The following is an 18,971-nucleotide window of genomic DNA, read 5'->3' as shown; positions in this document are numbered from 1 at the left end:
CCTGGTTTGACTGGTTGTTTGATTAGTATTATTCTGCACAGTGGGAGTAGGCCTAGTATATCACACTGTACTCAGGCTTTTGCACAGTAAATCTAGTGTGTAAACCAGAGTGTGTTAGATGTCCATTCAGCAGGTTTCACTGGTTAACTATAGAAATGTTTTTTGTCAGTGAACTTTAAATTGTATCATACCCTATGCATTAAACTTCTCATGATGATCAGCCCAGTGGCGCCTAAATGTCAGTAAGGCATTTACAGGTGCAAAGAGACATGCTGGGACCTTTAGACCTTTAGGGCACTTACATTCTGGTATAGGTCCTTGTTGACAGGGAACAAAGCAGCTGGCACACTGAGTGTATTAGAGGACACACACTGGCTGTCACCAGCTGTCCAACAGCAAAGTGACAAGGTCAGAAGTAGCAGAGTAAAGATTAGAGGAATCAGCATGGGAGAAGAAGGTTGCCAGACCAGCAGGATTAAATGAATGGGACAAATAGCAGTTGTCCGTTCTGCACCACTGGCACCAACATAACAGTGGTGCTCTTGAGCAAGGCCTTTAAACCAAACCTGACCAGCAGGCTTCAATGTGTGGAGATGTATAACTGTGTGAATAGTTGTCTTTCAGTGGAAGCCACCCTGACTAAACAAAGGTTAAGAGTGGACAAATAATAATCTGCCTTAAAGTCAATATTCCTAATGTTCATTCTAAAGACAACTTGCATTTATTAAAGTACTTGGATATCTTGGGCTGGTATCACTGCAGTTCTTAGCAATTGTTTAATTAAATGAAACATGTTTTTCTAAGAAAAGATGAAAGTATTTTATGGTTTTGATTAATCACAGCCAATAATTTGCACAGGCAGTGAAGCAACAGGAAGATTAAGGCCTGTTGCTTCACTGTGCTTAATTACTGGTAGTATGCCTGTGAGGTGCAGCTATGGGCTCAGCAGTGGACAGACTCAGTACCCACTGTGCCCATTTGCTGCTAAACATAATATTGTCTTTGAGCATTTGTGGTTGATTTCTGCCCTCAACATGCTATGGTTTTAAATATAATTGCATTTTTTAGAGTTAATGAAAGTGCAGTATTTATGTGGAGAGTCATTATTAATCGCTCTCCTCAGGAGAAGAAAAAAACAGATGGCACACAATGACCTTATTTTGTATTTTCAAAGCTATCACTGAAGTGTTAGCTGTGAAGATCAAATTATACCTACAGTGAAAAACAGTTTCCATGACCCAAAAAAGACTCCAAGATTTTTTTGTTTGCTCTGTCACATTATGATGTGATTCCACATGTATTAAAGTTTTATGGAGTACCTACAGTTGTCAACATCAGCTACTGATGGTGACTGTGAGCTGTGATCCAAGGATATGTGCAGATAAATATTGTAACTGTATTTGAGAGTCACTGTGGTAGCAATGTTGTGGGAATAAACAAAAAGAGGACAGGTAGTCAGGATTAGTCAAAGCTCTGGAGACAAAACAGGCCCTATACATGCTGAAGCTGAGGAAGGATTAATATGAATAGGCTAATATGCTAGGGGATAATCTGTCTTTAAAAACAAGAATCTGGAGAATTTCTATGAGGTAACCATGAAATCATGATACAAATTTCATCATGATATATTACATCATCATCAACAACTTGTATTCTACATCATTCACCATCAGAAATGTTTGTTTTGATCTTATTAATTATAATTAAAGCTGATCACATATTCATAGATGATTGGAATTGCCAGCAGCTCCTATAAAGCCTGTATGTGTCTTGATGGTTTAAGTTGGATGTGGGCATTCTGATGTATTGGGATCTTATGAAGTGGTCACGATGCCTTAGCATTAATAAGCAACAGTTAATCAGTGAGACTGGATTCTGTTAACCCTGCGAGAGGGTGTTCTTTAATAGCTGAGCTGAGGGCTCATTTTTCTTTAAGGGTTTTCTGACAGCTTCCAAGATAATAAAGAATTGTATCTTTATGCAACAAGAAGTTAATTAAACTTTTAATTAATTTATTTATTTCAGATTGAATAATTGTTAATACCAGTTCCAAAATCTGTGGTAATATTATCAGAATTGCTTGTTTTGCCTGAGCAACACTGTAAAACCCAAATATATTCTATATGCAATGATCTGAAACAAACATGAGAAGCAAATTATCAGAGTTTAGAAGCTACAACCTGAAAATTGAACTGAATGATTAATGAATGATCTAAGTACTGACAGTAAATATTTTAAAGCACTCAAAATTAAAGATACAGTTTTAAAAAAAAAAAAAAAGTGGTAAGGTTGAGAAAACAGATTTTTTTTTTTTTTTTTTTTAATCCTTCATACTTCAATGTGTTTTCCAAGTGTAATACTGTATGAACACCCAAATGAAACAAAACTGTGGCTTTGTCAACTGTGCTTTTTACATTTAATCATGAAAGAAAAGCTTCTGCATATGTAACGTTCATTTCATTCTGTTTGCAACATGCTGATGTATTAGGATAGACTGGCATTTCTTAATAAAAGGTTTGAGCACATATTTAGACTGCTGCTTTAGAAAGCTCCTAATATCAGACTTCTAGCAAAGATGCCTGCAAGAAAATCTCAGTGCAAAAGACACATTGGATTATTCTCAATTTGCTGAGTGATGGATCTAAGTGACAGAATGCTAATGTGGTTATATAGTAAACAGTAATTGTAAAGTGTGACTGGGCATTAATGTTTTAAATAATGTAGAAGTTCAAAGCATTAGGGGGCAGTATAAGCCCAGCTCAGTCTGTCACACCTGCCCATTAGAAGAACTGCTTAAATTAGAAACACCTCCTTTGTTCTCTTTTTAATCTTTTTATAATAGCAAAGGAGTTTAGTAATGTTTTTGAACTGAATAATATTACAAAGATATGCAAAAAAGATTATTGCTGTAACACCGACACAATGGCTGTGGCCTGAAGAAGTACTGAACATTTCACTAAACTCTTAATGACTAGTAAGTGGCTTGTATCAGGTCCTCTACTGATTGCTATGCTTTGTGTTTTGATTACTAATTGTTTCCTTCACACTGCTTCTGATTTGTTACAAACCTCCACTTGTGTGCAATTGCTTTGATCAGTGTTCATTTTATTTCCCAGTAGGTTATCATAATAGGCACCTGTCAGTGTTTTCTGACATCTTTTAAAAACTCTGAATTATTAGCAAAATAGCTGGCAGTAAAAATTATTTTGGTGCTAATATTGATATCTTGTGATAATTTAAGGAAAATAGTAGAAATAGTAGAATCAAAGGAAGAGCAAGTCTGTGATAATGTTGTTTTAGGCAAAGAGATTAAATGTAGAGGTAGTTTGACCAAGGATGACTGGATCAGGTGATATGCTACTATTGGGCAGGTTCTTCCTCAACTTGCATCTGGAGCTAAAGCTGTGGAAAGGTAGAGACAGAAAAGAACACGCCAACCTCTAGCCTCTATCTTTGCCCATGCAGAGACTTTTCTTCAGGGCAAATTGCTGCTTGGTTTAGGCTCTACTACAATGATTGTGACTGAGTGAGGGCATAGCTGGTATCAGAGGTGAATGTGAACCGACATCCCCATACACTCAACCCACATGCCTGTTGCCTTCAACATGTCTCATTTAGCAGTAGAGCAGAAATGCAGACAGAAACGATTTAGGGCTGCAACAAACAACTATTTTAATAATCGATTAATCAGTCAATTGTGCTTTCAATCAACCAATTAATTGGATTTTTACAAAAGAATATAGATGTATGTTTTCAACATCTTGTCACAATATGAACCTTAAACAAACAAAAGATAAAACCAAATTGAATTATTTTTATGTGATGACATTTAAACAGATCCTACATTTTATTACATTAAAAAAAGCTGTTGTTTACTAGAATTTCACACACTTAACTCAGAAGTGGCACATTAACATTAATGCTTTCAGACATGCACTTGCACATTGGTAGAGATGATATAATTGAATGATGGACATATGTTTTGGGAGCACCGGGAGATTTCCTGGTGGCCTGTGGGTAATAACATAGCCACATGATGAGTTGACGGACTCCTTGTATCAAGCGCAACTTTCACTCTTACTGCGGTGCCAAAAAAGAGTCATAGCATCATATCAAGCATAGTTCATAGCAATTATAGTACTTAGCAACCATAGTGCATAGCAACAGTCCACCTGCTTGTCTGTCAACATCACTTGCATTTACAAAGTGGTCCGGGATGGAGTCAAATCCCCAACCTGAATCAGTGTTTCAGTCCGCCCCTTGTGTGAGCTCCGTTGTCTCTTGCTGTGGCTGCATGTGTTAAAGCGACAATGTTGTTATTCTCACGACACTGTAGGAAGGTTATATGAAAAAACATAAACATTTAATCCGCATTGTCTCCAACCTGCATCAGTCATAAGAACAGGTGTGTGTGTGTGTGTGTGTGTGTGTGTGTGTGTGTGTGTGTGTGTGTGTGTGTGTGTGTGTGTGTGTGTGTGTGTGTGTGTGTGTGTGTGTGTGTGTGTGTGTGTGTGTGTGTGTGTGTGTGTGTGTGTGTGTGTGTGTGTGTGTGGTGTTTTCACAGTCAGCTTGAAAGGCACAGAGAAAAAATAAATAAATGTGCTAGAGGAAATACAGATATTAAGCCTACATACATGGAGGTTAAGGGGCACATGGCTCTCATGCCAGTGTGGACTGACATCAGATAAAACGGGAATTTCACTCTTCTCCCCTTCTCCCTTTTTCCTCTCTGCAGCTGCTCATTGTGTCACTGTGTGCTGCTGTGAACAACTACATCACTAGATCTAACTAATCTATAAATACTTAAGTTGCCAATTATTTTAATAATTGAATTTTATTGATAATATAGATTAGTTGTCAGCCAAGGTCAAAACTTTAAACCACTGGGAATATGTTGAATATGTTTGAGCAAATTTGACTGGTTTGTTTACAGTAAGTGCAACTGTGGACCTAAGCATATTGTGCATTTGGCAGCATAGTGTGTCATGATGTGATTTAGAAAGTTTAGCTGTGTAATGTCTAACCAGGATGACTAATCACATCTCTAACCCTTTACACAATAAATAATAAAGTGCTTTAATGAATATTAGACTGGCAATCTACGCTTTGCCATTGAAAAGCCATTAAGTAGGAGGGGTCGTGTTTTTTTTTTCCATCAGGTCCTTTACTTAATTGCATCAAAGGCTATGCAGTTTTGTGTGGTGTAACTAACATTGCATATACTCATTCACATTCTTGTTTTAAATTGTCAGCCACTATTTCTGAGGCTCTTATTATGCATTATTGATACAATACAAGGTACAGTGCCTGTATATTCATTTTTTTTTACACATATTTAAAATTCAGTTCTTATACAATAAATCCCTTCTGTGCAACAGCTGTCCTGTAAAGATGATATGGGGCCAGTGACTTCATGGTGGTGGTACATGATTTAAGACAAGAGATGTTTGGAGATGGCATTTTAAAAATGTCAAATGGGGTGAAAAGTACAGAGCTGCCAGCTGGCTTATCTTCCCTGTACTGTAGTATCACACTACCAGAGTTACGGATTTCATTTCATGGGGGTGTTTTTTTGGGGGGGGTGACTACCTGCTTCTGCTACTGTTGGAGAAACAATAGAGAATATTCAAGAGACCAAGGATTTGTTTGAGCTGTAACTGCACATTCAGATAAAAGTGGCACTACTTTATATTCAACGTATTGTAGAATAACTGAAGAGGCGGGACTAGAGGTTATGTGAGGTCACTGAGATTCCAATTACCTCCTGATATTTTCAGGTACTTGTCTACAGTACAGGTTTTATGCCTACAGCACATATATTATTATCTTTCAGCAAATTATTATTGACAACCTGCCAGGATTCCTGTGTTAGTTTCACTCTAACAAGAAGTACACGTTTTCAAGTCGGAGTCGAGCAGAGAGACTCATCGGAGTTGACAGTATCCCTGTCCTAATGTTGAATGCTTCTGCAAAACCCTTCATCATTAACTGACAGTTTTTTTTTTTGTTTTTTTTTTAATCCTCGGTGACAATGTTCAAAAAATCCTCTTTCCACATCTGCACACATCAATTATGGTAGCTGCATTAATCAATATTTTTATATTAACGATAAATCACATGAATACATCTAATTCCCCTCAGATCTGTGGAGCATATAAATGTTTTTTTTTTTTTTTTTTAAACAAATTGTTTTTGGTGCTATTTGCCCACCCGCCACCCCAAACTCCACGCTCTAACTTTCTGGTTCATAAAGGGCACATTACTTTGAGCATTGATTAGATAATGCAACATTTTTCTACTTTTCTACTTTCTACTAAGGTGATAAATTAGCTCAGCATGTAACTGGGATTTTGGGTCGTGGCGCTGTACAGAAAGCATCAACCAGATCACTATAATGTAGTGTGGCAATAATTGCGTAAGTGCCTCTGGAGGAGTTGCATTTACTGTGAGGAGAATTTCAAATGTCCAGGAACCTAGTGAGCTTTATTGAAGCCCCAGTTGGGGCCCATAGAGGTGAAGACCAATGAAATATTGGTGAATAGTGAATAGTCATTGCTATCCAGCTGCTCCCCCTCAATGTGAGATTAGTCTACATGCTTCTACACACATGGAAACTCAAAATGCAGGCACACACATATATATATATTATACTAGGTCATCTTCCTGTCAGAAAACAGTAAAGAAAAAAAATTACCTTTACAAGACTGATTTGTGCATGTGCAGTCATGCAAACACACACACAAAGACATAGATAGGCATAGACACTGATTACGGGCACCAAAACAGATGTCTGCAGACATACGCCTACATGCTTTACATAGGCATGAAAATACAGACTTGCGTACAAACACAGATGTGAGCAGACAAATGTGAACATGTTTGTACATCTGGAGCAGTATATCTGCAAAAAATACTGTACACAACTCAGGGGGACTCTCCTCAAAGATTGAAAGGCACACTGATTTGTTCTACAAATATTTGCTGCTGCACATGAACAAACAGATCGATGCATTTATGGAAACACAATGTTAAAATGGTGCAACCTTTTGATAACAGGGAACAAAACAAAATCTTCTGACATAATTACACATTATCCCAAAACAAGTCTACACAAACATACAAAGAACTATTCTTACCTTCCAAGTTCAAACCAGGATATACATGTTTTTGCCAGCAAGATTCTGAATGTCACATTAAAGTGTAATAGAGATTTTGCATTAGATTTGCTTTGCTGTGAAGACTGGACAGCATTGGGACTCGATTCTTGCATTGGAAACAGTATTTCCCTTCAGACAAATTATTAGTATAACTCTATGGAGTTACACTGATTAAAACCCATTCTGAGTAAACAAACACTTTTCTGGGGATTACAGGCTCCAAGACAGTGGCATAGTATGCAGATACAATTTTGAGTCATTTCCCATTTTTTCCCATTTTTTTCCCCAAACAGTTATAACCTGCTGCATGTTTCTGTTGCTTATTACAGTGAAGATTGTTATTCATATTAATTTGATCCTGTTTGCCACGTCCTAAATAGGCTGAAGGCAATTTTAACTGTCATTGATGGCATTATTTATGCATATGCTGAACTGGATGTGTCCCAGTGTGTCTCAAAACATATTTCAGTCATCTGTTGTATAATTTTATGGAAAATGTCTTGATCCTCTCCATAAAAACTATTAAAATTGACGTTCTAATAAGAGATTTCACTTCAGCATCAATTTGTTTTGCTTCAGCAGGAAACCCTAAGTGCACAGTTCAAACCCTCCTGTCGCTCTGCAATTTAATTATTACCATTACTCATTTCTCTTGTGCATTTTTTTGATTTACAGCTCATACTGTACTCTAAGTTAACTTTAAATAGGTGTTGTTTGTGATTGCAGTGAGTTTTAATCACTGGGAGTGAAATCATGTTGCTGCTACTAACAAGTCATTATGTTGGTGAGGAAAGTAGTGAGAAAATTAAGTTGACATAATGTCACAAGGCCTGGTTCTACTTTGTTGCAGTGTTCACAGGAATCATTGGAAGGAATCAATTTTAATGCTTCCTTGCAAAAACAACAAAAATAATAATAAAGCACAGGAGCCACATGGAAAATACGAGTAGTGAAAGTGTGTTGTTATGTTGCACGTAAAATGATCCAGTGGTAAATGTCAAGAGGTTTCAACACCCCAAGCAACATTTGATTGTTGCTATTGATTGGTGTTGGATTTTGAGCTGCCACTGGGTAGACACTGCAGTGGATGGTGTGACAAGCGTGATGGCGGTGAATGAATCCTAGTGGTAATCCCTAAGTTACAGAAAAATACATGGACAATGAAACAAAGATAGTAGCAGTGCTAATATCATATTTCTTCTTTTGGATGTTTTACCAGCTCAGTTCACAGAGCAGTTCTTCCATCTCCCACTGCTCCGGGTGTGTGTTCACGGTGTGTGTGTGTGTGTGTGTGCACTTTGGGATGGGTTAAACGCAGAGCACCATACTTGGCCACAAAGGTCACTTTCACTTTCACTTTCACTAGTGCTGGTAAGCCTAAATAACAGTGAAACAGTGTTTTTCATCAAGGTCATGGACAAACAGGATTTGTGAGAAGCCCATCAATGGCAGCTAATGCCAGGTTGTTGTCATACATATATGATAATCCTTGCAATGGAAGTACGCATCATGCTTTGAAATCTACCCAGTGACTAAAACAGTTTTTTTCACCCTTAATTACTTTGTAGATTTCATTTTGATTGGATAAAAATTCCTGTTTGCCTGTGATTCTACATTCAGTAAATCAAAATCATAGTAAAAACACATTTTTTGAATTTTGTGCAGATTCATTAAAAATAAAAGTATTTCTCTCATTTACTGTACATATGTATGGTGTACTTTGTCAAAGCCATTTTGGTAGCAATAATATCTTGGAATCTTCCTGGCTAAGACTGTATAGGCCTTGTACATCTGGATTTGGGCAGTTTATCCCTCTCTTCCTGGCAGATCCTTTCAACCTTTGTCATACTGGATAGGAAATAACTGTGAAGTCATCTTTAGGTCTCTACACAGGTTTTCTATTGAGTTTAAGTCTGGGCTAGAACCCTCCAGAAAAGAAAAGAAAAGTTATAAGTTTCATGCAGTTTTCTTTAGAAAAATTTTACTCTTCATACACACTTCGGTTATAATTGGAGTGCCACAATTTTTATGGGAGTGAACCTCTAGTTTGAAAAATTGTATCATGGGTCATCTGAGATATGAGATGGTTCTAAACTGTGTTTGTTTTTTCCAGAACGTTGCACACTGGAAATGAAAATGCATCACTCATGGAGTGAAGAGTTTGATATAAATCACCTGAGCAGATCATATTCAGAGTGTCTAGATTCATCACAACTGTTTCTCATCTACACTTGCGGTATAATGAGCACAGTTCTTCCCCGCTGTGCTGTATTTTGGAACTCACTGGTCTGGATGATTTCAGGAGTCACTGTCCATGTTATATCGTCACCATGTGATCATAGTGTTGCATTCTTGACTAACTTTAGATTGAAATCTTTGTAGATCTACTTCCCATTCCCATACTCTCTCCTGGAGTTGTATGTTTAAGTCCAGGACAACTCAAATCCCCCAGACTCGTTTCTATCCTTGAGCAGAGCTTGATACCTTTTGTTCCTCAGGTATCTGCAAGCTTTCTTTCCTTTGCTTTTCCTGAAAGATGCTGTTTACTTTACAATGATATCTGTATTTGTATGCATGCATTCAGTAGATGACTTTTTAAAGTAAGGCATGCCATACAATAAGATTCAGGGTGTAGACAAAATGTGACCATCAAAGTCAATTGATGTTTATATGAGCACGTGAGTTTTCATGTTAATTAAAGTTTGTCTGAAAATAACAGAAAACATTACTAAAACTTTGATTAATGACATACCACCAGTAGGCTATTAAAATATTTACGTTTGCTTGAAAGTAACAGTGCATGAACTGTGCAATGTGCGTCTTCTTCTTCTTTTCCTTTCGGCTGCTCCCTTCAGGGGTCGCCACAGAGAATCATGGGATACAGTGTTAAAGCAAAATTCCTATTCACTCTGTAATAGTTCTTTAAACCTCGTATGTGTGTATTTTTTTACTTTGTATTTCATTTGCAGCTGTAGCAGTTTTTTTTTTTTTTTTTTTTTTTTTTTAATGGTTCATTGTTTCACAGTATCTTGTTTTCTCATTCTGTATGACATAGAGTCATGATCTTTGACAGCACCGTTCGTTTCAACATCACATTTAACAACAGTAAGAATGAGATAATTACATCATCCTGTGCCACAATCGGCGGTTAATTATGTGAACTGTTGTAACTTAAGTACTGTTAATTGTCTGTTTCCAGCAAAGTAAAGTATATAAATATTGGAATAGTGGAGGTTCGTGAGAGATTGGCAGCAGAAATCAGCCACTTAAATTCGTTGGTTTTTCTGGTGAGATTGGCTGCTACTTTCATGTCAGTCTTTTGTAAATTATACTGCCAGGTCCCGTGTGAGTAAAGTGGCTGCAGATTAATATAGTAAAAGTTGCTGGTTAATGGATATCACTTCAAATGCAAAACATACAGTACAATAATTTGTTAACGTTTGCAGTTTATCTTAAATGGCTTTATTTGAGGTCCAGGAAAGAAAGATGTAAGTACAGTCTAAATTAGTAGCTGGTGAATTTTTAGTTAGATAGCTCACAGACTGGATTATGCCTCAGCAAATAATGGCCTCCAGAGTTCTCCTGGAAGTTGTGTGTTAGTTTAATTAAACAAGTATTCGGTTTTTGTTGTCATTTTGTTTAAAAAAATAAAATTAAAAAAAGGCTGAATAATGCTAATGTGTAAACATAATGATCTGAGAACTTTTATTTGCAGCACCTCTGGTCCTATTCAGAATTCACTGGCACATTCCCAGAACTGAAAATACTGAATCATTCATAACTGTCTAATCTCCAACAGACTCTTTACCGGTGTTAGCAAAACTCAATAAGTCGAACCCATTCACTTCCCTCTGTGGCACTTGGAGAGCCATATAGCAATGTTCACATACACAATGAGAAATAAAAGGGCATTACAGTCACAGACACAAAGTACAGCAGCCACAGGTTAGAGTTACTGCTCCGCCGATGATTTCCTCTCTTGTCTTTGCTGATAAAGACTATGGGCTTGTATTTTCTATGAACAGCTTCTGTAGCTTTGGCAAGAACAAATAGTGGTATGAGAAAGTTTGAGAAAGGGCAATGGTCTTGATGAAGAGGACGATTATTATGTCGTGGTGTATCTTACGTAGTATGTACATCTCTTCTAGACAGTGCTGTTAGACACTTTAGAATCCAGGCATTTGTCCAGGAAGTCTGAGCTTTATTGTCTCTCTTTTGCGCCATTATCTCAATATTGACAATAACAATGGTCCTCTTGCAGTCACTGTAGGAGAGTGGTATTAACTCCAGCAGTTCTCCAATGACTTTGTGTGCTGAGCACAGAGCAGACACAAACTTCACTGGTTTGCTCCTATCATTTTCCTTTACAGTATTTCAAATAAGAGCCTCTGTTGATACAAATCTTCGCAGATATTGACATACTCCATCTCTTTTCATTATACATATCTATGTTTTCATAATAACACTTGAAAATAGATACAGTTGGATATTTGAGAGCTGGGTTAGTCCACAAAAGCAGTACTCTGAATTAATTTTGGCTTGACTCGATCGCAACAACGATGTACAAATGTCCAGACTAGCTTTGATCTGCAGAAGACTCCCACACTCTCAGTGAGATGACTGGCAGGTGGAACTGGATCATTTAGACACAAAAATAGAAAAACAGAATCACTGTACATTTTTTTTTGAGGGAGGAGTAATGCTACACGGTCCATTTTTCCTCTAGACTGCTCTGGTCCTCCCATCTGCTTGGTACTAAGATGGTCCACAGCACGCTTCCCTACAGTCTTTAGTGTCTGTTGCGCAGATGAAGGAGCAGCAGCAGAAGGCTGAAGGCAGGTTGAAGCATAAGGGTGGGAGGTGAAGCAGAGTTTGGGAGACTGTTGGACGGCAGGGTGGACTGGCCCACTAGTAGTTCATTTCCAAGAGCCTGGAAAGAGACAGAAATCAGATTTTGGCCACTTTTTCTTGGACAGTCCAGCGCTAATAGTCTATGCTAGGATCATACAGATCATCTTTTGAGTTTCAGGTGGTCATCATTAAAGCAGGCTACAGATGTTCTGTTGAGGGTGTATCTTAAAAATGAAGGTTAGGTTTAAGATCAGGGTTATGGTAAAGGCAATAACTGTTTCTAGGCTATGGCTGAGGGTATAGCTACTGTACTAGAACCAGGCACCATGCCCTCAGACCACCCAGTACTTTTGCTGAAACAGACGATTCCTGGGTCAGACTTGAGTGATATGGTTTTGCCATATCTTAGCCAAACAAGATGACAGACTACAAACAATTACAGTGAATGAAGGTAGGCCTGTCTTTTTCTACTTCTAGGCCACGTAGAGGATGGATTTGTGTGTGCACAGTGGACAATATGTATGTGGACAGAGGAAGGATGCTTCTGGCCCTTTGGTTAAATTCTTAGGTTTCCTGAAATGAAATAAAACATAATTCCTTGATATGCAGTGTTAATAGTTGTGTACAGTAGTGCCAACATTATGTAACAATAGTTATCTAACTGGGGGACTGAAGCAAAAATAATAATAGTTCTAATTTGCATATGCTAGTCTTTTTGTCATAGCTTTTACTGATCATTTCTGTTCCTGAGCCCCTGCATTGATTGTTGTGTGATGTCAGCCCTGGTACCACCAAATGCTGCAGCCAAATTCCAGTGTTTTTCCAACAGCACTGAGAATAATAGCTGGAAGCATTACATTGACAGAACCGCTGTTCATTGAGATTGTTTCATCCTTCTACAAACAAAGCTTGTAGTTTGAAAATCCCTTAATCATCACATACAAATTCTGCAGAGAGTGTCTTTAATATTTAAAAATAGCTATGTTGTTGCTGCACTTCTGAGCAGTATTGTTGTCTGGTGTCTGAAATGGCTTGCTGCTGGTTATTTGACTGTGTGAAGAAAACATGGGCCATGGTGAGAAAAGTGCACACCTGTGTTGGTATAATTGTATCCAGAATGTTCCTCATTGTTTCCATGGTTTCTGGTGAGGAAGTAATGGTCCTGTTTTCTCTGCTGCTGTGTCCAAGGCTGGGTGTACTAGACTGTCTGAGAGTTGGCTGCTGGTCTGACTCTCTTCCAAACATTGTAAGAGCATTTCCTGAAATGTGAGACAGCATTGGAAAAAATAGCATTATTAACATCATCTCAATATATATCCATCAAGTTCTATTTATGTCTTATTCAGTCACACCAGATTCCTCTGGTTCTGAATAGTAAGTTCTGCTGGGGCAGAGCCAGCTTGGAACTGGTCAGAAGAGGAGAGAGGAGAGAAAAAGAAAATAGAAAATAATCAGTATTCTCTTCAAGTATCCAAACTGCACCTGCCTCTGCACATCGACCTCATTAACTCATAGACCATTTGCACTGGCCAAACAACTCTGAGACCTCTCTGTATCTTTTCTAGGCAATGGGACCGAGGAAAAACTGGCCAAAGACTTACCTCCCTGCACACGCCAAGCAAAGATACTCATTGTATGTGCAGGGTCAAAGATAGATGCTATATACGGGCTGAGATCAATGATAGGGACCATTAATTATTTACATTCCCGAGCTAGGGTCATAAGAGAAATGAACAAAATGTGTTAGGGTGTGGATTAGCATATGCAAACATACCAGAAGAACAGAAGACACAATAAATTATGAGACAGATGTAAGAAAAGCTGATCAACACCCTGCTCTGAAATAAGTGTAGGTGGTCACCTTCAATCTGTGTTATTGTTTCATTATTTATATGGGATCACTTAGTTTATACCATTATGTGTACTACAGCTTTCTTCGGGTCCTAAATTAACCACTTTACCTTCATAAATTTGTAAACAGCACCATTCATTCTGTAATCCATATTCTCTGACACGCTGTGTCAGGCCTTGATTTTTTTTCTCTTCAGTCCTCTTTTGCTTCAAGCTGTTTGTTTATTGATTTTAATAGCTTACATTTTCTGCCTTTTATGTTTTAATTACAGTCTGAGTAGCTGAACATTTAGATAATGCATCACATGTAACTCTTCAGTGCTTACCTCAGTTATACTTAACTATGACCACTTCTTTTAATGCACTCATTACCACCCTGTTTAATACATTTGTGACTTCAATTAGTACCTTTAACTCCTTCCTGTAGTTGTAGTCACACTGCTCCATCGCATTGTTGAGCTCTTAGTTGGTCATTTTGACCACTTTGTTCTAGATTCAGTTGTATGTTGGACATACATTTGTGGTTTCCAGAGAACAAATCCTACAGATTTTTATCATCTCCTGCTATTAACTGTGTTTACAGGCAACAGCAGGTAATGTTGATTTTTCTTATTGGGATTCATGGTGCTAGTCTTGAGCAGGTCACACAAGCATGAAAACATGTTTGTATCAGCTCACTGTTTTGATAACACGACACTGCAGCTGCAGATCTGGCATGTTTTGGATATCGAAGGGTAACACTGACACTGAAGACTTGGCAGAAAAGAACTCATGTTGAAGTTTATACTATGTGTTTGTACAGATAAGCAGAAATGAAGCTACAATGTGATGATGCTAACTCATAAGACGCAGTGACCTTTAACCCCCAGAGGAATGTTTAGCTTACCACCCATTCGTTTAAGTGTTAAATTAGAAACGTTATTGCCCAGAATACCAAACAGTTTTATGAAGAAAGTTTCCATGCTTCCTAAAAAAGAAAGGAAAAAGCACATCAGGTGTTTCAAGGAGATTTAATAAATAAACAATCATGTGCCTTACTTGTAATTCACTAAGAGGTGACTGTTTGAACACCCAGGCAGAATTACCAAGGAAACACCATGAAGGGGATGATTAATTATGAGAGGAGATGAATTGAGCGAGTAAACGGGAGAGAGACATGCTAAAGGAGAGAGGGGGAGTGAGAGCATACTGTTAATTCTGCAAAAAGCACAGGATCTCTGTTTTAAACATGTCTCACTCTGATGGTATTTGAGCATACTGGTAAACACCTCTCTCAATGAATCTTGATTAGCCTGTCTTGTCAGTTATTTCTTTCATAAAGCTTATTTAGTTTGCATTTTATATCAAATCTGTTTGAATGTCCCCTGTTCTCTGATTAGGGAATGCTGTTTTTGACCTTTCATAATGAAATTGCTGTCGCTGTACCAGCAGTGGAGTGGAGTGATCTGAAATTATAGACATCCAAGCACGCCACTGAGGTATTTGTGGAGTAGTATTAGTTATATTTCTGTAATATACCTGTATCTGTAATTTCTTAATATACCTGTTAATACTTCAAAAGCCTACTATGTTCACACTGAGAAGGAAAGTGTTTTTGGTCTCAGGTGATACAGATCTATGAATTATGTGCAGCATAAATACAAAAATCAGCTTGGATTCAGCATCTATAAATGTACACAATCGTGCTTAAATGAATAATAATCATTTTTCACTGCCAAGCAAAAAATAGTTATGCAACCCCCAGCAAAACTGCGCCTTATGCTTTTTTGTTTTTTGTATAGATCAAATAAATTCTGTGCAGGATCTTTAAACAGTCTGCACAGTGTGCAGGGCAGTTGCAATCCAAGAAAACAGTCACAGTACAACAGACAAAATGTTTATCATCGTACTTGGTGCGGTTTGTGGCGTTGGAGCTGAATTGAAACCATATTTCACAATATTTTTGCAACACTTAGCATCTCCTTCTAGTTGGCCTCATTTTCCTGACTAAAAACAGCTTTAAGTGTAGCCTGAAAAAAACTTATGTAAAGATGCCTGGAAAAAAAAAAAAGCAGAATAAAACAAAAACACAATAAATCCTTTGCCTTACTGTCATATAAAAGAAACACAACGCTGATCCCATAAGCCTGTGACACTTACGGAGACAGATGTTATTGGTGAAGGATCCCAGGAAATTATCACATTCCTCCCTCCGACTCCCACTGGCTGAACAGGAGCACCATGGAGCTACCCTGGACGTGGAGTTGTCAACATAGTTGGGAGTTATTGTGCTTCCTGCAGGGAGACCACATCATGCCTCAGTCAGTATTAAATATTCATTCTCCTTTGAGTTGTTACACTGCTTCATTTTCTGAAACAATAATGGACACTGCATTTCATGTTTGCTGACCTGATGTGGGATGATAAACTTCTAATATGGCTGGTTATACTGGCTACACACTGACATGCATATTATAATAGATGGATACTGAGAGCTAATTTTATCTTTTTTAGGTCACTGGCATTGCAATTTTTTTTTTTCTTGTGGCAGTGTTTTTTTTTTTCTTTCTTTTATCCCAATATATAGTGGAAGTAGGTTTTCAAGTGCTTTAATAAATACAAGGCAGAAATGAAAATGCCAGGTGTGTGTTTGTGCTGAGGGGCACCATTTGAGGTTCTCGAAATGCATTAGGTTAGCACCTCTCTGCAGTGTGTGGGGAAAAAAAGTGGCTTCTCTTTTTTTTAAAAACAGATTATTATAAAATCTAATTAAATAGTTTTTGCACTGTATAAAGAGCCCTTGTTTTTTCTGTAATAAGAGATCTTCATGCTTTTGCACCTTAAACTATGTTGAACTTTTGTCTTTTGATTTTCAATAAGGTGTTTTATTCTCCCAGTTACTCCTAACCTGTTCTGCATTTATTAATTCACCCTCCAGCTAGTTATCACTCATTCCTTCCTTTGTTTTTCATATTTTTCACTCTTCTCTCACATAACATATGGCACATACCTTCTTTTGCACACTGTTGCCTTCCTTGCCACCTGTTCATTATTTTTCCTTTCTTTTGTTTCTACTCTGTTACCTCAAATGTGTGCATATACCTATAAGTCCTGTGTAGGCGAGTAGACAGGCTCCATAGTTCCCTTGCTTGCAGCCACTGACAGAAGTTTTGGCGGGTTCACAGTCATACTGAAATTGCGCCAAACGCGACCTACAGAAGCAACAGGCACTGGTTATCAATTTACATGACAGATCCCTGTAGTGTTGTATGCAAAAAGTTTGCTAGTTATATTTTTATACATTTATTATTCTATAACTTTGTCTTTTAATTAAGAGTTTGGACCCCTGACAAAAAGAAATATTGTTGGCTGTGGAGAAGACTGAAAGCATTGGACTGTAATGTGAAAGTGATAGAAAGAGTAATATATTTCATCCCCAGACCTGGGATCATTAGTAAAGCCCTCTGAGTGTAATGGGGCTGTGAAAAATAATGGCCATGACCAGAGATAGCAATGAGCGATAACTCTGATCCATCTGGCTCTTTATCTGTGCTAAATATTTAATGTGTTATTCCAACAGGCTCTCTGGGGTGTTCTAACCAATGGTGGTAGAAAGCTTTAGGCTAAAACAATGGGCCATTTTGTTGATTGAATGGCTGTTTATTTGGTTTCAAAGAGCCATAATACTAAACAGCACTAGCCCAAATATGTATGGCGAGTATATCTAAAAACTATATCAAAGGAATACTTGAATAAAGTGGGGATAATGAATCATAGGCTTTTCTAATTTGGGATATAGTGAGAAAAGAGTTGGATCATTAAGCCTAACAAACTTGGTGATTATGATCATATTATAGCAATATGTTGTTGTATCCATATGAGGCCATAGCTAAGTGAAAAATAATTTTAATATCTGTTGTAGACATGTGAGAGAGGCTGACACTGAATTAAATAGAAGCCAATTAAACGCATATATTTAGCTGTGTTCTAACCTGCACACATAGTCAGCGTTGCAGATCCTCATCTGTGTGATGCAGTTGGATTTTTCTGCACTTTCATAAGAGCAGCTGGGCACAATTGTCTGCCTTCGACGCTCTGAGCATGCTGTATCCGTACAGGGGCAGAAGAGCAGCTCATGTGTGTAGTCAGCAGGAACACGGTCAAAGAACCTGCGCAGAGCCTTATTGCATTTAGGCCGGTTGCACAGGCCTGACTTGGCAGTGGTTTTGATACAAGCTGAGACATATTCTGTGCGGAGCTTCTGGCACAAGTCATCCACATTGCAAGCCTTGGCTGCATCCAGGCAGCGATTCACAGTTGTCATGCCAGGATCAGAGTCTGTGGATGAAAGTAAGGTCAAAGACGAGCCTAAATATCTGAGTAAAATTAACAGCAACTACATCAAACGGTTCTGTACTTTATTTGAATTAGTGTAACCCATGGTATGTATTTACTTTATTCAACATACTGAGATATAACCTTATCTTGTTAGAGGTTTAGAAGTTCAGATAAACAGTTTATAATTGTGTTTCTGCTTCAAGGTGGAGGTATCTGTAAATAAACACTGAAAAATAAACCCGTAAGGCTGGTTTCCTGAGGACTATAATAACAAAATGAGAATTAGAAGAGGGGTCTATTAATGCAACTACAAGGGGGCACAATCCAGTGTCTTCATGTGCCAGTCCCAAGTCCGGGTAAATGCAGAGGGTTGTGTCAGGAAGGGCATTCGACGTAAAGTTTAAGCCAAATCAAACATGCGAATCACAATGAAGTTATGGAAAAGAGTAGTGGAGACTAGGCTGAGGTCAGAAGTGAGCATTTGTGAGCAGCGGTATGGTTTCATGCCAAGAAAGAGAACCACAGATACAATATTTGTGTTGAGAATGCTGATTGTGTCTTTGTAGATTTGGAAAAAGCGTTTTACAGGGTGCCGAGAGAGGAGCTGTGGTTTTGTATGAGGAAGTCTGGAGTGGCAGAGAAGTATGTCCGAGTGGTGCAGGACATGTATGAGAGCTGTACGACAGTGGTGAGGTGTGCTGTAGGGGTGACAGAGGAGTTCAAGGTGGAGGTGGGACTGCACCAAGGATCGGCTTTGAGCCCCTTCTTGTCTGCTGTGGTGATGGACAGGCTGAC

General features: G+C 38.1%; 1 protein-coding gene across 1 annotated transcript in view; it reads right to left on the bottom strand.

The window, feature by feature from the left end:
* Positions 1 to 10,839: 10,839 nt before the first annotated feature.
* The window catches only part of gfra4b (GDNF family receptor alpha 4b), a 42,135-nt gene continuing 34,003 nt past the window's right edge, over positions 10,840 to 18,971 (bottom strand). Inside the window, exons 5-9 of the mRNA XM_026331200.1 lie at positions 17,831 to 18,176; positions 16,941 to 17,050; positions 15,999 to 16,133; positions 13,101 to 13,267; positions 10,840 to 12,087 (exon numbers count right to left, since the gene is read on the bottom strand). Of these exons, the coding sequence (XP_026186985.1) occupies positions 11,947 to 12,087; positions 13,101 to 13,267; positions 15,999 to 16,133; positions 16,941 to 17,050; positions 17,831 to 18,176 (899 nt within the window). The 3' untranslated portion in view covers positions 10,840 to 11,946. The remainder of the gene's footprint in view (positions 12,088 to 13,100; positions 13,268 to 15,998; positions 16,134 to 16,940; positions 17,051 to 17,830; positions 18,177 to 18,971) is intronic.

This window comes from Mastacembelus armatus, chromosome 10 (assembly GCF_900324485.2).
Source record: "Mastacembelus armatus chromosome 10, fMasArm1.2, whole genome shotgun sequence".
Classification (NCBI taxonomy): Eukaryota; Metazoa; Chordata; class Actinopteri; order Synbranchiformes; family Mastacembelidae; genus Mastacembelus; species Mastacembelus armatus.
This window is presented reverse-complemented; position numbering and strand designations above follow the sequence as displayed.